The sequence below is a fragment of the Pleurodeles waltl genome, chromosome 11, assembly GCF_031143425.1.
Source record: "Pleurodeles waltl isolate 20211129_DDA chromosome 11, aPleWal1.hap1.20221129, whole genome shotgun sequence".
NCBI classification, from domain to species: domain Eukaryota; kingdom Metazoa; phylum Chordata; class Amphibia; order Caudata; family Salamandridae; genus Pleurodeles; species Pleurodeles waltl.
Genome location: NC_090450.1, coordinates 753,267,015 through 753,290,454, shown reverse-complemented (window position 1 = coordinate 753,290,454; position 23,440 = coordinate 753,267,015). Strand labels below are relative to the sequence as shown.

The following is a 23,440-nucleotide window of genomic DNA, read 5'->3' as shown; positions in this document are numbered from 1 at the left end:
GGAGTGGTGGTGTAAAGGAGATGGTAAATAAAGCTAGCAAAAGATCTAAATAAGATTGAAAACATAATTACTCATGGCAGTGAATATTGTACTGGTAACACTATGGGCCTGATTACAACTTTGGAGGAGGGTGTTAATCGTCCCAAATGTGACGGATATCCTGCCCACCGTATTACGAGTTCCATAGGATATAATGGACTCGTAATACGGCGGGTGGTATACCCGTCACATTTCGGACAGATTAACACCCTCCTCCAAAGTTGTAATCAGGCCCTATTTCTCCTCTCCTACTGACTAACTGAGTAGTCAGTATCACTGGTGACATGGTTGTCCGGAATTAAATCCAATAATTTTTTAAACCAAGGCACAGGCTGTAGGAAGTTGCCTCTGTATGTACTATTTCGAAGTAAGAAATAACATGCACAGAGTCCAAGGGTTCCCCTTAGAGGTAAGATAGTGGCAAAAAGAGATAAGTCTAATGCTCTATTTTGTGGTAGTGTGGTCGAGCAGTAGGCTTATCAGAGGATAGTATTAAGCATTTGTTGTACACACACAGGCAATAAATGAGGAACACACACTCAAAAGACAATTCCAGGCCAATAGGTTTTTATATAGAAAAATATATTTTCTTAGTTTATTTTAAGAACCACAGGTTCAAGATTTACAAATAATACTTTAAATGAAAGGTATTTTACTCAGGTATCTTAGGAACTTTCAATCATCACAATAGCATGTACAGTTTTGGCAAAAATGGCAATAAGCTATTTTAAAAGTGGACACAGTGCAAAAATCAACAGTTCCTGGGGGAGGTTAGTAATTGTTAAGTTCACAGGTAAGTAAAACACTTACAGGGTTCAAAGTTGGGTCCAAGGTAGCCCACCGTTGGGGGTTCAAGGCAACCCCAAAGTTACCACACCAGCAGCTCAGGGCCGGTCAGGTGCAGAGGTCAAATTGGTGCCCAAAACACATAGGCTTCAATAGAAATAGGGGTGCCCTGGTTCCAGTCTGCCCGCAGGTAATTACCCGCGACTTCAGAGGGCAGACCAGGGGGGTTTTGTAGGGCACCGGGGGGGACACAAGCAGGCACAGAAAGTACACCCTCAGCGGCACAGGGGCGGCTGGGTGCAGAGAGCAAACAGGCGTCGGGTTTGCAATAGGATTCAATGGGGAGACCCGGGGGGTCTCTTCAGCGATGCAGGCTGGCAAAGGTGGGGCTCCTCGGGGTAGCCATCACCTGGGCTAGGAAGAGGGCCGCTCCTGCACTGGAGTTCGGTTCCTTCAGGTCCTGGGGGCTGCGGGTGCAGTGTGTTTTCCAGGCGTTGAGTTCCTTGAAGCACGCAGTCGCGGTCAGGGGGAGACTGGATTCCCTCTGCAGGCGTCGCTCTGGGGGCTCAACTCTGGCTACTCACGGGCTCGCAGTCGCCGGGGAGTCCTCCCTGTGGTGTTAGTTTTCCACAGGTCGAGCCGGGGGTGTCGGGTGCAGAGTGGAAAGTCTCACGCCTCCAGCGGGAAACGTGTGGTCTTTAAAAGTTGCTTATTTGTTGCAAAGTTGCAGTTTTGTTGAACAGGGTAGTCCTCTGAGGCCTCAGAGGTCGCTGGACCCTGGGGGACGTGTCACTGTTGCAGTTTTTCTTGAAGTGGGGAGACAGGCCGATAGAGCTTGGGCCAAAGCAGTTGGTGTCTCCGTCTTCTCTGCAGGGCTTCAGGTCAGCAGTCCTTTTTCGTCTTCAGGTTGCAGGAATCTAGTTTCCTAGGTTCTGGGGTGCCCCTAAATGCTGAATTTAGGGGTGTGTTTAGGTCTGGGAGGGCAGTAGCCGGTGGCTACTGTCCTTGAGGGTGGCTACACCCTCTTAGTGCCTCCTCCCCGAGGGGAGGGGGGCACATCCCTATCCCTATTGGGGGAATCCTCCAAAACCAAGATGGAGGATTTCTAAAGGCAGGGGTCACCTCAGCTCAGGACACCTTAGGGGCTGTCCTGACTAGTGGGTGACTCCTCCTTGTTTTTCTCATTATCTCCCCTGGACTTGTCGCCAAAAATGGGGGCTGTGTCCAGTGGGTGGGCATCTCCACTAGCTGGAGTGCCTTGGGGCATTGTAACACGAAGCGTGAGCCTTTGAGGCTCACTGCTAGGTGTTACAGTTCCTGCAGGGGGAGGTGTGAAGCACCTCCACCCAGAGCAGGCTTTTGTTTCTGTCCTCAGAGAGCACAAAGGCCCTCACCACATGGGGTCAGAAACTCGTTTCTCAGCAGCAGGCTGGCACAGACCAGTCAGTCCTGCACTGAACAATTGGGTAAAATACAGGGGGCATCTCTAAGATTCCCTCTGTGTGCATTTTTTAATAAATCCAACACTGGCATCAGTGTGGGTTTATTATTCTGAGAAGTTTGATACCAAACTTCCCAGTATTCAGTGTAGCCATTATGGAGCTGTAGAGTTCGTTTTTGACAAACTCCCAGACCATATACTTAATATGGCCACAACTGTACTTACAATGTCTAAGAATAGACTTAGACACTGTAGGGGCATATTGCTCATGCAGCTATGCACCCACCTGTGGTATAGAGCACCCTGCGTCAGGGCTGTAAGGCCTACTAGAGGAGTGACTTACCTATGCCACAGGCAGCATTTTGTGCGCATGGCATCCTGAGGGGGATGCCATGTCGACTTTGCCTTTTTTCTCCCCAACAACACACACGATCTGCAATGGCAGTGTGCATGTGTTAGGTGAGGGATCACTTAGGGTGGCACAACATATGCTGCAGCCCTTAGGGGCCTTCCCTGGTCACAGGGCCCTTGGTACCACTGGTACCTTTTACAAGGGACATATCTGTGTGCCAGGGGTGTGCCAATTGTGGAAACAATGGTACATTTTAGGTGAAAGAACACTGGTGCTGGGGCCTGGATAGCAGGGTCCCAGCACACTTCTCAGTCAAGTCAGTATAAGTATCAGGCAAAAGGTGGGGGGTAACTGCAACAGGGAGCCATTTCCTTACACAGGCACTGCTTCTTATGACCACAGGCACCATGTGGTCTCCTCTTAGACAACACTACCTGCCTGTGAAGGGGGTAGGGGATGATGGTAGCTAGGCTTAACTGAAGGATGAGGAAGAAGAACTACCAAAACTGCAGCCCGTACTGTGAATAACTATTATTTATTAGTCCCTTCAGGTCTGCCTCCACCAGTCGTTTTGTGGTTCAAATCTGAATGAGATGCGAAACAAGGGGGGCAATGTAACACCAAGGGTTTAATTAGACAATATTAATGAAGGAGACCAGAAGAAAGCAAGAAATACATTGGAAAACAAGCCTCTACTCTTTCACTGAACTTAGGACCAGATAAGCAAGGAAATATTGCTTCGATTCCAACTTGTAAAGGCTTTCTTTGTCTCAAAACACCATTGCAGGTGAAACGTTAAACTTTCATTTTCCTCACTGCGATATGCAACTTTTTGAAGAAAATTGATTAACAGTAAAAACAGACTTCCATGCCTTAGCAATAATAGCTGTACTGTAAGCACCTAGGTCCATAAGCTGTATTTAATTAAAGTAAGTATTTTATCAAGAGTCCAATGCACATCATGTCTGAAAGAAACCAGGAGACAGAGGGCTTGATTACGACCTTGGCGGTAGGGATACTCCGTCACAAACATGCTCCTTGATATCCTCTGGAACTTGTAATACTGCAGGAGGGATATCCGTTACGTTTGTGACGAAGTATCCCATCCACCAAGGTCGTAATCAGGCCAAGAGTGTATTCCCTGGCAAACAATCTGAAATAAGGTTTTAAAAAAAAAAAAAAAAAAAAAGAATCATTCTGCTCAAGAAGGAGAGTCGAAAACGATCAGTTCCACATGGAGAGGTGGTACCCACTTCAAAAAACGGAAGCCCATAAGGTGGCAAGCTTAACAAAAACGACTCAGAGATTCAATCAAAATAATAAGACTCTGGCGTTGGTGCTTGGGAGAAGAATGGAAGTAGGTAAGCTGATTCAAAGTTAGGAGCCGAAGAACTGAAAATGTCCCTACATGGTATCAGAAAAGATGAAGGAGCAATCAGAAACATGTAAACTGTTTAAGTGAAGGCCGTGAGAGGCAAAGGACCAAATGAACAGATTTCTTGCTTTCCAAACAATGGGAAACAAATAATTCCTAGAGGGCTAAAAAACAACAAGATGATCCTAGTTCCAGCACTTGATTTGAGGAGAATCTGAACGGTGACTTTAGGCTTTAACTCCAGAGCCGCACAGCAACTCCCCTCAATGAAAGAAGCCATTCTTCTCAGCATGGAAAGAGAAAAGGAGATGACTAACCCTCCTTGTATACCAACGTCCACTGAACACGGAATGAGGAAGTGTTAAAACCATTGAACTGTTCTTGAACAAATTACTATAACATCAGAGTTGAACCAGCTGTGATTACGTTGTGCCAGCGGGAATCCCAATCCCAGATTCTAAACAATGTAGAATGTTTAGCAAAATGCGAGAAATAAAGAGTTCGAGGGAAAAAAAACACAGGAGAGCAATCGCTAAAGAGAGGCCATTCTGGGTGCAAGGGGAGTATACAACTCACAGCTTCCTCCACTGCCACAACAGAGAATCAGAGGAATATCCCATGGATTATAACATGACACTTCACAAGACGCTGCCAGTATAGACTATGCCTAGGACAGTCACTGGTGGCTCTATAAAACAAACAAATTAATCTTTACCAGGCTCCATTCAGGAAAAGCTTTGCAAACTCAGGAGTGATGAAGATGCAGAGTCCCTCAGAGCTAGGCACAGGACCTGAAGTGGAGTTTAACTAAACCATGTGGCATTGTCCTTAGCTAGCGCATACATATTATAAGTGGTGGCCGCAATACAGATTCATCCTCAAATCTAAGGAACACCTCTACTCTCTGAAGCTCTACAGGCAAGCTAGTGAAAGAAACTCAGGTCTCAATCCAAATGAGCGCCCCAACATCACGACTATGGCTGGACTGAGCACTGAATCAATCACCAAACTATGTTGGAATTGCTTCATCTGTTAGGTATCCAGGTCTTCTGCAAGTTAGAAAACAAAAAAAAGTTTTCATGACTAGCAATTGTTAAAAACCAGAGAATAATGAGGGTCCTGAAGAAATGAGACCATTCTCGGCATAAAACATCTCTTTGCTTCATATCTGGGTACTAAAGAATAAGCCAGGGAGACAGGAAAAAAGCTACGAGAGGCAAGATGTCAAAGTCCAACCCACTGTTTGTTGTGGAGAATATCTTCGGTGAGCTTGTCCTGTGCTATAAATATTACCTAAATGTTATGCACAGGCAGCATATGCAAGAAAAGGCAGAAATTCCATACGAGGAAGAAAGGGCACACAGGGTGGGTAAACAATCACTGCTCAAGCAGTCTGGAATTGTCCAGAAAGTGGCAAAAGAGACCAAATAAGAAGACACAGCACAGGGAAATAGAAGTTGCAGTGCCACTGGGGGTGGGGAGTGAGGGGGTGTGGCAGAAGTTAAGTAAATCAGAAGAGACAATCAAGCCAAAAGGAGGGACAATTTAAGAAAAGACTGGTGAAGGGAACAGCAAAAAAGAATTCAATAAGCAACCTAGGCAAGTAGGCGATAGAGGAAAGCAGGCAAGCAGAAGTGTGAGAGAGGATAAGAGGTGAACTTCCAAGTAGATATGTAGGCACATCACAATTAAGGAGGTGGTGGTGCTCCTGGGAAAACAATATTTAGTGCACAATAAATTGAAAGAAAGGATGGACGTTAGCCCAGGAAATGAGGCTGTAATCCAGAGCAAGAGGAGAGACATTCCACGGAAAAAGGACCGAGGGAAGAGCATAAGAGGTTGCTGAAAAATGAGAGCGCCAATATGAGAGGAGCATATTTCGTCAATTTCGTATTTAGGCACAGTTATGTATCTCCTAGATCAGTAGCCTTCAAACTAGGCTGGGGGCGGGGGTGGTTTGGGGGCGGGGGTGGTTTGGGAGCGGGTCTGGCCAAAAGAAATATTATGCAGATAACAGTGCTTTGTTTTAAGCCGAAACATGGTTATTGCATTTGCAAAAAGTTAAAAGAACTTAACTGCAATGTCTAAATACGTCTAGGCTTCGTTAAACATTACCAACTTAATAGAATAGTTATGAAAAATTCTGAAGGGGGGGTCGATGATTTTTTTTTCCTACCTGGAGGGGGTGGGGGCGCATCAACAAGTTTGAAAACCACTGTTCTTGATCAATATCAAATGTTGCTGTACACTTTAATGGTTCACTTCTGATTTACCATCCTTAGCCTTTGGGTGGCAGCAAAAATCGAGTTTCAAGTGAAATGGCGTAGACAGTTCTACAGCTGTACGGTCATTTTTAGAGGCCCCTCAACAGATTTTGCAGGAGTACCCATTTTTTTTTCTTACGCCAATATTCACAAGTCACAGATGTGTGCTAATGTAAAGAATACGAAATATTTTAAGTATAACATATGCACTACACGTCCGTGTTCCCAAAAAAATGTATTTTTCAGTCGCTGCCGTATTTTGTGGAATATGAGTTTACCAGTGTTACAAAGTAAAACGAGCATTCGATTTGAAAAATATATTAGACTGGTTCTCCTCAAAACTTGTAAAATGTGTTTACCGATACTAACCTAAACAGATAGTGAATACGCCTTGACCACAAGCCTTTTGAGTATTTAACTAGTGGTTTTGTTCTGTCATGCGTTTTCCAAAACTATATTGTTTAGAGCTGACAGACATTCATCAATCTTCATTGAAAAAAAAAAAAAAATGTCTAAAATCAAAATTATATTTTGGTCCATAAAAGCACATATTTTCGTGGTAGTTCCTGAGACATACATTAACTGTGTGCATGGCGGTGCTCGCTGTAAAAGGGCAGATTAAGTTAACTAAAGGCTGAAGTGGACTGCCCCATTTCCACATGCTGTATATACTGCAGTGGGTAGAAGAAAAAATGTAAATAATACAATAACAGAACTATGTATGAACAGGTTAGCTGAAAGCACGTATTAACACGTATGTTAAATATATAATTTTAGTAGAATCGAAAAGAGCTTAGCCAACACCAGACCTAGAAAGTGGCCCAAATCCAAAAATGCCATTTAAAAAAAATATCATCCAAAAAGGTTTACTTACAGTACATGAGATTCAGATAGAAGATGAAGGAGGGAGGGCTTTATTTATCATGAGAAGTAAATATCAATCAGGACTTGACATGAATAATAAATTAAATGGACTTCCGTAAAATGCATATTGAATTAGCGTAGCGCATCTGAAAATTCTGCTGCACCAATATTTCATACCTATGCGCCACAGTGCAAGAAACAACAAAGCCAAATGGCTTCAATAGTTATGTCTGCCCTAGAGACAGCTTCAATTTTGTGTAATAAAAAAATGTCACAAATACAACCTGCACGGAAAAACTATGTAAATGGATGAGCTTTGGTTCAACCCAAAGCCCTCAATGTGGAACAGGGAAAAGCTCGGGAAAATTAGAAAGACTAGCTGCTTGCCTTCAGAAATATCAGTACAATCTTTAACATATTATTCGTTGGCTTAGTGCCCAAGTCGATTATATTTCATGTCTTCTGGTTGATCACCAGGAAAGGGTGGTGAAGCCATACTGGCAAAGGAAAAAGAAGGAGTTGTTGCCAGTATACACGAGAATGCTACGAGGTCCACAACAACTGGACAGTACACTGAAGACATGGACATGATGCAGTTTCGAGTGTAATTGTCCTCTTGATTTATAAACGCTGAAGGAGAGAGAGTTCGATACCTCTTGCTATCAGGACTTATTTGAGTGTTCGACGAGTTGTCTGCGTGTTAAGATAAATTGGTGATAAATGTGTGCCTCCCAAATGTTTACATGAAAGAATAATCAACTTAGCACTGGTGGGCTGGTCGACTCAAACTCTGAACAAGAGGAAAGATAAGGCAGAGTTTTGGTGGTCAAGTGTGGATAGAATGGTGTATGGAATTTCAAAAAGTGAAAAAAAAAGGTTTAAAGTGGAACTGCAAGCTCACAAAGTGTGTTATCAAGAGAGCTAAGGGCTGTGCTGGTGTTGGTGGATGTTCATTCAAAGTGGTTGGCGGTGACATTCGGGAAAGAAATAACCATGAAAACTACTATTGGCATTTTGGAGAAAATGCTTAGGGAGGAAAGTTTTTCCTTTACTGCATTTACTGATAATGGCACCCAGTTGAGTTTGATGCAGATGAGGTGGGTTTTTAAACTTAATTTAGATTTAAACACTGTTGCAAACCACTGTACAACTCTCAGATCAAAGGAATTGTAGAGAGGGTTACAAAATGGTGAAATGAGCCATTAAAATGGTTGAGGTCAATAGGCAAGATGTAGAAAATTGTTGCACAGATGGTGTGACTTACCCCACGACTTAATAGTTTGTCTGAAGTTTTCTTTTCTTATGAGGGGTAGGAAATCGGGGACCAAAATGAAACCAGCCTGTCTGAAAGAACTGACATTGGGTGAGAATAAGGATAAGGATGTGAATATTCATGAAACTGGTGGTTTGGCAGTGGGTGACTGGGTGAGAATCAAATCAAGGAGAGTATGTGGAGGTTTGAATAAGTATTGTGGTCTGTACAAGGTCAAAAAAGTACTTGATTTTCATATGGTTCTGGAGAAGTTGAATCTCAGAAGGGTGGTGATCTACCCAGAAGAAGGGAGTTGTACTACGGGTGAAGATGAAGGAAGATGTAGCTTCTTGATGATGGATGAATTAGAACTGAGTCAGTCTAAAGTGAGAAGAGAAATAAGTAGGCAAGTAGAGAAGTTGTTGATAGTCTGGGAATAGATGTGGAGTATGACTGAAGTGCTGTGCAAGTAGAGCAAAGTGGAGGCACTGCTCAGTGTAAAAAAAGACTCTAGCTTCTCCGTATATTAGGAGGATTACATGAGGCAAACCACATAATCAGATTGTAAGGGGGCGGTACTAAATAAATGCCTAAGGCTGAGCATAAAAGCCTTAAAGCCCAGTCCAATAAAAAACAGAGAAATCCATGCAGGACACCAAATTACTTCAAAAACGCTGACGAGTTCATTGTTATTAAGTCACTAGAGTCTATTACAAGTGAAAGCATACGATTTATTATCTCTTACAATGGAGCGTGGTCATCCACTGCTAGCCAGAAAATTATCAAACTTAGCTAGGAATTCTCACACTCAAGGAAGCAAAAAACCGTACACCAAGTGAATTACAGAATACAAATCAATATATACGTGGTTAATGTATGGTGGATACTCTATTTAAACACAGGTTAATTACCTTTTCTAGATCTGGATTTTTTCAAGCAATTGCTCATGTGCCCCAGTAGATGGGGCCATAGGGTTCCATGGTGGCCATGAACTGCTTCTGGACGTGAAGGTGCAGAACCAAAATATAGGTACCTTCTCTGTGTATTGACATCAGTCTATCTTGAACTCTTCCACACTTCGCAGAAGTGGAACAACTATTGCAGACGGGAGACAGCAGTATGCCAGCCAAATCTAACTTGGGACATTGTCATAATCGCAAGAGTCCACTCCACAAAACAGGGAGGAGGTGATAAATCTGACGTAAGAATATCTACCAGATAGAGCGTTATCAAAGTTAAGTAACTTCATGCTCTGATGAATAGTACTAACACTAGGTTCCTCAACTTTGGAATAAATACCCAAGCAGTATCTCCTAAACAGTGGAGGGTCTGAGAAATGCACTCACACCTAGGCTGGCAGATGCTCAGTACTTGGATACCACTCACCAGTGTCATTGCAGCAGCTTTGGTTAAATGAGCCCATACGTCCTCTGCGGAGTTCCTTTTTGGTCAGGGCATAGCATGTTTTTAATGCACAGGGTGATCCATAAAGACCAAGTTAGCCTAAGCACCACCATCCCCCTGGTTAGTATCAGCAAGCCACACAAAAAGCTAGACATAAACTACTCTAGTACACTCAATAGAAACTGAGAGCTCTCTTTAGGTCTAGCCATTGAAGCCGCTGTTTCGCCTTAGATGGATATGGAAAAGTGAAAAAGCTAATTAGGTACTGTATCGACCCATGTTCAGAAATGAAGCACGAATCCTCAGCACCAATTTGTCATGGAAGAAGGTGCTGTACTGGGAGTGCACCGACAGCACCTGCAATTCACTGATGTAACATGCAAGTAATAGAAATAGGAAACACAGTGTTCATAGTGAGCACTCACAACCAACAGCTGTGTATGGGCTTGAAGGCGGTGCAAATTAGAAACGTAAGGACCAAGTTTTAGTTTTAAGGCATATTGATTGGAGCCGGTGGGAATATCTAAGTCACTCCTTTTAAGAAATCTCATCACAACTGGTGACTTGAAATATAAAGAAAAGGCTGAAAGGGTCAACATATAATTAACCACGCCCTTTATAAAGTCTTCTGAGCCAAATATCGTACAACCAATGGCACATACAATAAACTGGCCAGTGACAGTTCCCACACCAGACCACACATTTCACCCAACAACTCAAGTTGATATATTTAGCAGAAGGGTGTCAAGCAGCAAGAATCAATTCAACCATTTCAAGAGGCAAGTTAAAAGTGCTCACTTATTTCTACTCATGGATGTGTAGGTTGGAGATTTGGGTATAGCACACTTCAATGTTGCTTAGACAGGAGGTTCTCTTGAACAGGTTTATGGATCGGAGGGCAAAGTTTCAGAGCTAAATGGATTGGCGTACCACATTCCTCTGGCCAATCCGGAGATTACAAGATAATCTGAGTCAGTTTGTCATGCTCATCTTCAGAACCCGAGGCAGGCAAGGTAGCAGCAGAAGGAGGTACAGGGGCCTTTCACCCCACCCCAAAAGGAATGCATCCACGAGGAATCATCTTTGTGGACATTCTTCAGCTCAGTAATTGTGACAATGCATGTTCTCAGCAGTGGTGAATTGTTCCAGCCAGGCACATCCTACTCTGCAGAGATGCTGTGAGGCACCTCTGGAAGAAGATACCATTTGCTGTCTGCTAGCTGATACCTGGTGAGATCATCCACCGTGGTGTTGAACAATCCCACCAAATGAACGGGATACCTCTTGACTTCCCAGCCATATGCAAAGGCATAGTCTACTGAAACAAGGGCCAAGACCCCACATCACCCTTCTTGCTGCAGTATAAACTATATGGAGGTCATGAGGTCCATCAGGATATGAACTTTAACTTCTCCCAGATGATCTCCCCAACCCAGACACAATGTGTCTGCCACTGCTTTGAGCTCTGGTTTAGGGCAGGGAGAACATGACAGTTTGGCATCCATCTGTCACTACCACAATTCCCAAGCTATCTTCTTCGAGATGAGAGTGCTGTCCAACAGACAGCTCCGATGTTATGCCCTTTGAAAACAGAGACAAGCATAGGAATGAGGGATGAGAAAGATATTCGAGCAACCAGTTTGCGAGGTAAAGCAACCTGTGACTATAGGCCACGATCACTGCCTCCAATTTTGTAAACACCCAGGGGGCAGATGTAGAGAGGAAGATAGAACTGCAATTTGGTAACGCTCCAACTCCACTAAAAACAAAGCATAGTGTCTGTGGAACTGCAGGGCAAGAAAATGAAAGCAAGCATCATGCTGCTTCAAGAACACCTGACAATCCCTCGGATCCAGGGCACAAACAACCTTGAACAGAGTTAACATCTTCCATTTGTCCTTCCAAATGAAGGCATTCAGAGGCCAAAGATTTGAATCTGCCTGAGGCCTCTATCTTTCTTGGGCCCCAAATATAACAGGAGTAACACCCCTTGCCTTTTCCCGCCTCCAGGACCCGCACTATGGACTTTTATGCAAAAAGCAATGTACCTTCCTGAAGAAGGATGGTGGTGTGATTTACTGAAATTTGAGAGAAAACAGTTGAGACTGCCCAGGGGGAGGGGATGTGAAGAGCAAGGTGTTTGCCTTTTGAACAATTTGAAACTCCTAATTATTTGATGTTATAGCTCTCCACCTGGGTAGATAAAATTAGGTTTTGGCCAGCTGAGCATTTCAAAAGGAGGAGAAATCAAAGTGGCTTATCAGTCACTGCAGAGGAAGATGAAGATTCTTATTCTTGGTGGTGCTCACGACAAACTACTACCATGTCCTCTGAGGCTGTGAAAAGTTTGGGCTGAGCTCTATACAGGCTGTGACTGCTGCATCTGGCAGTAAGCTAGGCTCTGCAAGTATCCTCTGAATTTTCTGTACTGTTGGTCTAACAAAAGAGACAGAGAGAAGAAGTTAAGGAGTGGGCTATCTTTACAGTTCCCCAGAGTAGTCTCAGAATTGTCCCCCAAAATGTCTGTAAACATGAAAAGGCACATCAATAAGAAATGTCTGAACGTCACAGACAAACCTGCTGCATGCTTCCAGGCATGATGCCTGATCCCAACACTGAAGACCATGGTAAGGCCCAATGTGTCAAGTTCTGCCTGCATATTGTACAGTGCCCTTCCCCTCTTGGACTTTTTTGGACAACTGCATTCCTGTATTCACCAGGGACGGCCGGCAAGATCTCACTAGCCATGTCCCAGTGCATGGCTATAAGCCAAGGAGAGAGAGAACATACTGGGATTTAAGGGCCAAACTGGTGGAAGAGAGCACTCTTTTGCCAAATATGTCAATTTGTTTGGCTCCCAACCTGGTGGTGCAGAAGAGAATGCATCAGGGCTAACTTTATTTGTGGAAGTTTGGACCTCTCAGGCTAAAAATGTGGGTATTCAGTTAGTAAGGCTAGATCTTCTAAGGCTGGCCTATGTCAACTAGCTGATGACTGACAAAATGAGGGAGCGGAGTACAGCTTCGTCCATGATGCCATCAGCGTGCCTGTTAGTACCTAATTAAATGGTAGTCAGTATTCAGACAAAGCAGACCCAGGTGCAAGATCTCTGTTGAAACATTAGCTTAAGTTTCTATAATCGAAATGTCTAGTACCTCTGCTGCTCTCCAGACAACCATGAAAGAGTCATTTTTCTCAGTGAGGGATTCTTGGTAGAGATTCCAAGTCTGTGTCAGGAAAAATATCTAAGCCACTAACATTTTGTAAACCGAGGCATAGTCTAGCACCAGTATAATGAAGAGGGAGCAAGCTGTCAGTCTCCTTGTCGTCACCCTCATTTTTTTTGACACCTTAAACTGTGTCTTTTTCCTAGTGTGTTGAAAAAAAGGTGGAGAGGTGATCATCAACAGATGGAGGAAGTGCCTTGGTTTGCACATGCCAAGACATAGGCCTGCTGTGGGCCGATGTGGCACTCAGATCAGAGGTGGGTGTTCGGACAGATCTGGAATAAGCAAGGTTGAAGTCAGGGTCGGTATCTGGTTGTCGGGACCTTAATGGTAGCATGCAGTTGGATCTTTTGACTGCGTGTCTTCTCTTTGTGGGAGTTGTAAAACAAAGACAAGTCCTTCTTGCACTTTTCAGTGCACATTGGACTTTGACTTAGATGAAGAGTTTGAGCACCAACAGCACTTTGTGCAGGAGTGACGGTCATGATTTAGAGCTGGAGCAGGCCCATTGTTTACGGTGCGGTCTTCTCTACTTTTTCACTTTGAGACAGATTTTCACTTCTTGCTCCTAATGGTAGCATCAGGGAGCATTTGTTGCATGACTTCGAGTCATGATCAGAATGAAGACACTACAGGCAAACACCGTTCAGATCCTTGACTATCATCTGCTTCCTATAGATGTGGAATGGCTTAAAGGTAGTGGTCTCTGAGGGAGAAATTTCCCAAGCAGAGTGTTGCATTTCCGGAAATTTCAGGGCCAGTAAAAGCCAAAAGATGTTGACAGCGTAGAACCACATCTGTGTCAAAGGGGGTAGAAAGAATGGAACACATGTGCGTGTCATGGAATCTGGCTGTATGAGGTTCTGCTAAGCCTCTATGGAGTCGGATGGTGCCACCTGTTGGTGAACAGAAGCATTTAAAAAGAGAAAAAAAATCCAGATCCAGTCTGATACCTCAGAATATCCAAAAGACGAACAATCTATGGTTAGCAGTATCCATATGTCTGCTGGTTGGTGCACTCATGCCTAAGTAGTCTGAACCTGAAGCTGGTTCCTAAAATGAGCTGCTCAAAAGAGTGTAGGGGGGGCTGGGGGGGGGGGGGGGAGTGGGAATTGGATTCAGTGTTCAGAAGATCCTTGAAATCCAAAACACTGAACCCTGTCAAACCAGCATTGAGCCAGGACTACAAGAGGTATATACACCCAGGAAAAGACTTCTGCCTACCACCACCTGGAGCCAAAGACTTCAAGCCTCATGGAACTGGGTTCAATGGCATATCGACCAACCACCCTTTCGGAGTTCGATCAACAGAGAATAATGTTCCTTAATACCCTGTACAAGTTTAGTCACAATCTCTCCCTTTTCAAATTTTACATACAGCTTAGTTGGGGGCTTGTAGTGACAGTGCTGAAGGAGAAGAATATTGAAATAAAGTATACCCAATGAAGAAGAGGGTGGATCTATACTCCAGCAGACTGTAGTATACCATTCTTTTGAGACTGGTAAGAGTCTGCCCACCTGAATGGTCGGTCTGCAAACAGCACAAATTGTTAAATCATTTACTCAGACAGTTGTACAATTTTCAGTCAATAAAGTATGGAAAAAACAGAAAATGAGAAATGTACTGCTTGTTAACCTGTGAATCATGTTATGGGAATGCAGGTAGGCCAGCCCCTGCAAGGCACCATGGGTAATGGCAGCAATCTCCACTTCTTGAAGTGGTTTCTTGTGTACTATGGAAAAAGGAAAAGTAAAGAAAGTCACTCACAGTCTGCTATAAACTAGAGCTTATTTAAAATGATAAAGCTTAACTCAGGAGAAAATGGAAAAATACTACTCTGTGCAAAATCATACAACAAACTGTTTTTTGACTTACCTATGGACCAGATTTTAGCTATATAAATAGAGCCAATCAAAGATGTCAGTACTATAAATGTGAATATTACAGTGGGTTAGGTGAAAGCTGTGCCGTCAAAGAAAAGAAAATTAGTTACTTTCCTGTAACTGTAGTTCTCCAGTATTGGTATCTTTCATAGATTCATTGGCTTGAATAATTCCCCGTCGTCGAAGTGGGAGTCCCACTGTATAATAGTAAAGTAATGTGCATCATTCAAATAGGCCCTAGTGGCAATATAGCCTATTATATCAATAATAGTCTATCTATATCCTTTTTAAAAAAGGATCAATCTACAAACTTTAGACCAGGTGTCTCGAACCAGTAGATCGCAAGCTCCCAGGAACCTTCAGAGTAGCTCACTGCCTTAAGTTAAGTTTTAAATAAGCACAGGGTCACATTTTCCCTTTTAACATTAATGGAAGGCTGTGTTTATTTTACATTACTTTCAACAGGCTGCAGATAGCAGGGCCTGATAATGAGCAGTGCTGGAGTCAAATTTATGACCTATAATGAGGCAAAGTGGTGAAGAATTGAAGCACTAAGGGGCTGATTTGGACCTTGGCAGATGGAATACTCCATCACAAATGTGATGGTTATCCCATCCATCCTATTATGATCCCCATAGGTCAAGGTTCTGCAAATTCGGTCCCGGGGAGCCGGGTCCATGCAGATTTTTAGCATATCCACATTTAGAAAAATGTAGATTTCTGAAACATCTTATTTCTAAATGTGGATATGCTGAAAATCTGGCATGGACCCGGCTCTCCAGGACCGACTTTGCAGAACCCTGCCATAAATTATTATAAGGTCATAATATGTCGGAATGGATATCTGTCACGTTTGTGACAGAATATTCCCCTCCACCGAGATCTAAATCAGACTTTAAGATATTTAACTGTTAAATTAAAGTCCTTATCAATTCAACAGTGAAGGTGAGAGCAAAATGGTGTTTCTCAATGATATTAAATCAGAGAAAATTGAAATGAAAAGTTATTTTATGATTAAGTTAACGTTTCATTTTAATTTTCTCAAGTTTTTACAAAGTGGTGCATTTACAAACAGCAGGCCTCTTGCTCCCAGTGGCCAGTAGAACACTGTGTCATAATTATAACTGAAAAATTGTCTTTTTTTTTTTTAAATGGAGTAAATTTAAAGTGTTAAAAATTGTTTCATGTTATGAACATTTTTGCACTTTAAATTTCTCCCAATAGGGGCGTGGCCAAGATGGTGGCCAGAACGGATGCTTAGGAAGAGCTCCGTTCATGGCCCACCACTAATCGGCAAATATTCCTGTCCCAGAGGGTCGCTGGGACTACCAAACTGACGACGCGGAGCCTCTGGGGTCTCCGACTGCCAGCGACACCAAAATCGAAGTGCAGGACGCTCTGTGTGCCCTAAACGGTAAACACCTCGGCCGTGCCGAGTCCGCGAGCCGAATGCGGAGGAGGAGGCCCCCCTCCTCCGCCCGAAGACGCAGAGCTCACCGGAATAAAGAGAGCCGGGCCCCAGGATGCCACGCCAGGCGATAAGGGAAGGGACGGACAGCTGGCAAAGGTCGCCGGGACCTTCACGCTGCTGACGCGGAGCCTCCAAGGTCTCAGACTCCCGGCGATACAGGAATCGACGTACAGGACGTCCTGAACTGGAAACATCGCAGCCGCACTGGGACCACCACGTACCGAAAGCGGTGGGGGGAGGCCTTCTCCCTTAACCCGAAGCAGAGCTCGCGGCAACAAAGAGCCGGGCCCAAGAACACCGCGCCGGCCAAAGTAAGTCTGGGCCCCGGGGGGACTGGCGAGGCGCCAGGATGGCCCCTGCAAATCGGCGCTACAAGGTAAACAAGCATAGAGAGGAGGGGAAGACAGGCGGCTATGCTGAAAGGGAGCCCTGCTGATACTCACCCCCCCAAATTTCAGGAAGGACACAAGAATAGAATAAAAAATTCAAAGATTACGACGCACAGACCACTCAGGGGGAAACTGAAAAAATACGGTCCCAGAGGGCCCCCTCCCGAGAGGTGGTTTATACAAGTCAACTTGTACTGTGATCACTGTCGGGGCGGATCAAAGACTATATATAGTGACACCGGTCTTCCCGCCACCTCTCTCCCCCCACCAAAAACTTTAATAACACAGCAGCAGGACACTGCGAAACACATAGACATTGTTACTTGGATGCTTGCCTAATCCTGAACTGCACAAAACTGAGAAGGGGGGACACACTCACACCAGGCTAACTTAAGTGGCCCCAACACTAAGCCAACACACACAAGGCAAACATTTTGGAAACTGCCACCTGTTGATGCGACAACACCACTGATCAGTACACAAGGTACCCCACCTGTACATGAAATAAGTGGCGATCAGACAGCGCAGGAACAAGGCAGGACGGAAAGACACAAAAATATTTGGACTCTGTCGTGGCACTTTAAAGGGGCACAATATAAGACAAGACACGTACAGCTGCTTAGTTGCTTAACAGGAAGGATAACCACGGGCAAACATGGTTAAACCAAAACCACTGAGAGTACACACTAATGCAGAGGCAGGGACCCCCTTCTCTGAAGGAGAAATGGGGACTCAAGCTAATACTCTGCAAAGGATGCCCTGACCACTCACTCAGCGCAATTTGATTAAGTGCTGCAAGCAGTACTGGACACCAAGACATCACTGGAAGGGAAAATGGACTCAGTGGTTCTAGAAGTTAATCTCCTTCGCGCGGATCATCGGAAACTAGCTGATAGAATCACTATCACCGAATCTGAACTCGAAACGACCCAACGAGCAATAATTGAAATGAAGGCTCAAATTAAACAAATGGAAAACGAAATAACACTGCTACAACGGAGAGCCGAGGACGCAGAGGGCCGCTCACGTAGAAATAATGTCAGATTCCTTGGGATCCCGGAACGGGCAGACCTCCCTAACGCTGAACATTTCATGGAGCAATGGCTTAAAGACATGGTACTACACCAGACCGCACCATCAATGATGGTAATAGAGCGAGCACACCGAGTCCCGGGCGGACCGCCAAGACCGGGCGCTCCACGCTGCCCGTTGATAGCGAGATTTCTAAATTATCGAGACCGAGATCAAGTGCTGCAAGGCTTCCGGACTCAATGCCTCGTCCGCATGGAGAACACTGAGATCACAGCACACCCGGACTACACAATGGAAGTCCAGCGTAAACGGCCCACTTCCATCAAAGTGAAACAGGTACTCAGAGACAAGAACATTACATACTCTCTCTTGTTCACGGCCCGAATGAGAGTGACAGACGGTGACAGGACCCTCTTCTTTTAATCGGCAGAGGATGTGTGGACTTGGCTGCACACCAAGGGGCTGGTCGATCCCGTAGGTGAACCTGACGGCAATGAAGAATGGCTGGTACAGCGTCCCCGTCAGAAGAAGAAAACTAATTTCGGGATAATAACACGCACCTCAAAGCTATAGGCCGTGGATGCGCAGGCACAAGCCCTCAAAGAGGCAAATATATTTCCAACAGCACAAACACTGATCAGAAATGAAAACAGAGAAACAGACTTGAACTCTTCACGTGGCCATCTAAGTCCCCCTCTGTCACCACTAATATTTGGACCCGAACTAACACCTTGCACAGCAGATGACATATGAAACACAGGAAGAGGACTCAGAAACGCCAAATCCTGATGCACAAAGTGACATAGAAGAAGGACAGGAGGCACCAAGGCCCCGAAACCCCAGCGCAGACAAGGTCATCAAGGTTTAATGACTCAGATAAACTACGCCCCCCCTGGCTAGAAAGACAGCGGACAGGGACACAGGACTACACACTGAATCAGCCTCAACTTTGAAGCCGGATGGTGTCGGGATCCCGGACGACCGGACTGTCAGGGGAATTTGATTATCTACGTGGGCCAAGACTACCCGGACACCAAGAATCTCCTCGACCACACCTCCACACCCACATGGGTTACCGAATGGACCTTAAACTGAGTAAAGTATTCAAGGCACCGGTTGTGCCATACAGTTGGTTATGGTTTTGATTATTGTTAATTTTTCTACGCCATTATGCTTTCCTCAACACATGCCAGGCAATAAGTGCTCGAGGTAGGGGGTTGGTGGGGGGGGGGGGGGGGGGGGGGGGGGGGGGGGGTTTGACATTGCGCCAACAGGAACTGTCGATTGGGGTGGGGGGGGGGGGGGGGGAGGCCGGGATGGGAAATTAACTCGATATCATACCTTCAAATGCTGCAGAATATATAATCATCTTAAACGCCATACAATACACATAGCAATACTTCAAGAAACCCATCTCACGACCGATGAACTGGGCAGACAATGGATGGGTACAATATATGGCACGGAAACATCGGCATATGCTAGGGGAGTACTAATATGGATAGCCCCAGGGGCACCATACATAGTTCAACACAAGCAAATAGATAAGGTCGGGAGGTACGTCCATTTGAGAGGAGAACTAGATGGGAAACAGTTGTCCATAACAGGAATATACGCACCCAAGATTAAGCTAGGAGAATTCCTGCTATCTACTTATGCGGCTCTATCATGGGACCCATCAATACCCAACATATGGGGGGGGAGATTTCAATTGCGTACCAGACGTATGTATGGACCGATCTCACCTTCCACTCGAGGGTGCTCAGAGTAGAAGACTTTCACAATTGCTACGAATGTGGCTGACAGGAAGGAGATTACATGATGTATGGAGGAGCTTGCACCCCGTAGATAGGGAGTACTCCTTCTTCTCCCCAGTACACCAACTCCACACCCGGATAGATTTGCTACTGTGTTCGAGTGAACTAACTCAATCCTTAGTCAAGGCATCATACCTAGCTAAAACTATATCAGACCACTGCTCTTTGGTGGCAACAGTGCAATGGGGCAGGTTGTCCACGCGCACTCCTACCTGGTGATTACAACCGTTGCTGCTGAGAGACCCCCCCTTCCGAACCGAGATAGCAGAGGGAATAGATTCATACTTTAAAATAAATACAAACTCGGCAACATCAAGGGCAGTGGAATGGGACGGACACAAGGTAGTCATAAGAGTGGTATGTATGGCAGCGTCTGGTGGAGTTCGTAAAACATTAAACGTAGAACTGAGTAATATCGAGAAGAGACTACGGGAGGCGGAGAGGGTGTTGGGAAGGGAAGGAGGGGACGAGGGGAATATGAGTGCACTGAAAAAACAATGGGTCAAAACTGATATGCGTTTGCGTAAATTTGATTACCAACACTACACGGCGCGGTTACATGCCGAGGGGGACCGCTCCAGCAGGCTGTTATCCTGGCTGGTGAAAGGAGGACAACAACAATACACTATAAACGCTATCCGGCTAGACGAAGGAAACATCATAAATACACAACAGGAGATCAAAGAGGCCTTTAGGAAATATTATGCCACTTTGTACAGCCCAGGTTCCCCCCCCTCCCAAAGAGCAGATGAGGGAGATCTTTCAGACAATTCAATTAACTCAGTTGACGGAGCCACAATTGCAAGATCTGGAGAAGCGCATAGAGCTGGATGAGATCCAGCAAGCTCTGAAACAAATGGCCCATAACAAAGCCCACAGGGGATGGGCTCCCGGCAGAGTACTATCAGGTCTTCGCAATGCAAAGGATAACACCATACCTGGAAATGCTGAAAGAAGCATATGAACGTGGCCACCTCCCAGAATCACAAACGGAATCAATCATAGTAGTCCTCCACAAAAAGGGACGCGACCCACTAGATGTCTGGTCCTATCGACCCCTGTCTTTATTGAATTCCGAATGTAAATTGCTAGGAAAAGTACTAGCAAATCGTCTTCTTCCTTTGATGCCAACACTAATCCACCCGGATCAATCCGGCTGCAGTACTCACACAAACATCAGATGCCTGTTAAGATTAATAGCTGACACTCCGAAACTAGATTACTCAAGAGCAGCGATCTCCCTAGATGTGGAGAAAGCGTTTGACACACTAGGCTGGCCATACCTGATGGAAGACCTAAAACACATGGGCTTCGGAACTATATTTATACTCTGGGTCACAACGCTGTACGCGGACCCGAAAGCCAGAGTGAAGACAGGCAGCACAATTTCTGAAAGGTTCACGATAGGCAGGGAAACTAGACAGGGATGCCCCTTGTCGCCACTCTTGTTCACACTGGCTATCGAACCACTCGCAGCGCGACTACCACATGAGGTGCCGAACTGGGGGATACCAGATGGGAACGAACACAAGGTCGTCTCCCTATATGCAGATGATGCACTAATATACCTGCACAACCGTTCGGAATCCTTACCGGAACTACTACGATTATTAGATACATTCGGAGACATATCAGGCCTGCGAGTAAACTGGGCAAAATCATGTCTGTTTCCAATGCAATCAACCCCGCATCCCCAGAAAGAAACAATATCCACACACAATTTACAAAGGTGCTATACCACCTTCAAATACTTAGGGGTACAAATATACCACGATGAATTGGACATTAGAGAGGGGAATCTAGACAGAACGATCAAATCCATAAAAGGCTCGATGCCCTTTTGGTGCTCGCTCCCACTCTCGCCCATGGGGAGAGTGGCAGTAGCTAAAATGAGAATATTACCCCGAATCTTGTATTATTTCTTGGCCTTACCGATCAAACTCCCCAAGTACTATTTCACGTCCCTAAATAGCCTACTAACAGACCTTACGTGGAACACAGGACGCCGTCAAGTGGCCCTCACTAAAATCTATATGCCACTAGAGAAAGGGGGGATGGGCGCGACTCAGTCTGAGCTGTACTATCCAGCGGCACAAATACACTGGATCATGGACTGGATGCGTAACCCACACAACTCAGAGGGGCGAATGGTGAACACTTTACTAGGCCAATTGAATGTATTAAATTGACTCATCGGCCGAGAAAAGTCACTGCAACGCAGCAATACGCTGATGGAAGTGACGGAATGGATATCGCACCGATACGGGATGACGAAGGGTCGCACACCTCCGTACTCACCTAGAACACCATTACTAGCCACTCCGGGATTAAACAGTATAAAAGGTCAGTTCAAATTAGCCACCTGGGTCACTAAAGGCATACACACAATCGGAAATATATTCGAGGAGAGACACTTACTGTCGTATGAGACGCTAGCTAATACGTTAGAATTAGGCAGGGGCGAATTTCTAGCGCATAGGTCACTACAGCAAGTAGTATGCAATACCTGGGGGAACAACAATAGTGAGCTTCACACCTCAACGATACTCCACGAGTTATTGCTGGGGGCTGGTGAACAGTCAGATATCTCCTGGATATACAAGATACTACAGGATTACTCAGAAGAAGTTCAGATACAGGCAAAAACCAGGTGGGAGGCGGCCTTGATGTCACCTCTACCTACACAGAAGTGAAACACAGCACTGGCAAATACACGAGAGGTGTCTCGCAATGCCCCTTTCCGGTACACACAATTTAATTACTTACACCAGACATAACTGACTCCAGCCAGGTTAAAACGTATGTTCCCACAGTCCAAGCAAGACTGCCCAAGATGCAGGACGCTAGAGGCCGATTTTTTACATATGACGTGGAGCTGCCCTCCGGTGTTCCTTATATGGCAAGAGGTGACAACGCAGACGGCTACCTGGACGGGACTATCCCTGTTCCCTACCCTGGAGTCCTGCCTACTAGGGGTGCGCTCAAGATGAGGAAAAGACAAACAGAGACACAGATGCACACACCTCGAGTTTATTTTACTTAAACGTTCAATAGCAATACAATGGTAATCGCCCAGCGTCCCAGACATACACCGATGGACGTCAGAGATGCTACACTGGACTAAGGCAGATACACAGGTACTACACACACTACAAGACAGTGGAGTGGAGATCAAAGGGCTAGACATATGGGACTCCCTCATAGAGCAACTTGAAAAAAAGGATGACACTAGAACCCCTTGAACCATGAATACATTACTACCAGTATGTTTACATGCTAAGTACTGTCACTACTAAGATTCTGACACAATGAACGACCAGTCTCCCCCCCTCACCCTGTATATAACCTCCTGCTGCCCCCCTCCCTCCCTCCCTCCCTCCGCGTTTCTTCCCCTCCCCCCTACACCCTGCCTCTGCCCTCCCTCCCACCCCCCCTCCTATGAATGCTCACCCCCTCAATTATTTGGACACATGTTGAGATCACTTATGAACAATTTAATTTACAAACGGCGTATCACTGTTAATTTTTCTTTTTTTTTCTTTTGAATGCTGTATAAGAGATCTGTTGATGTATCTTGTGGACAGAAGAGATGTACTAGATACAAGAAGATATGGCATTATAATAATTTGCTGATATGAATACCGCACTGTAAAATAATGGATGAAAATCAATAAACAGGTTTAAAAAAAAAATTCTCCCAATTTAAAAGAAATGGTTGTATGTCTGTGTTACACAGTAATGATGCAACGTATGGCAAAAGTTATGTCCTGTGCCATAAGTACATATGACACAGGCTTTTACTCAACCATACACATATATCCTATTTATATGCGCACATGGTTC

At 45.0% G+C, this 23,440-nt stretch overlaps 1 protein-coding gene across 4 annotated transcripts in view; it reads right to left on the bottom strand.

Moving 5' to 3' along the window:
* The window catches only part of TAOK3 (TAO kinase 3), a 1,041,334-nt gene that overhangs the window by 665,906 nt on the left and 351,988 nt on the right, over positions 1–23,440 (bottom strand). For all 4 annotated transcript variants that reach the window (XM_069214478.1, XM_069214480.1, XM_069214479.1 and 1 more), the window contains one exon: positions 14,641–14,737. In XM_069214478.1, the coding sequence (XP_069070579.1) occupies positions 14,641–14,737 (97 nt within the window). The remainder of the gene's footprint in view (positions 1–14,640; positions 14,738–23,440) is intronic.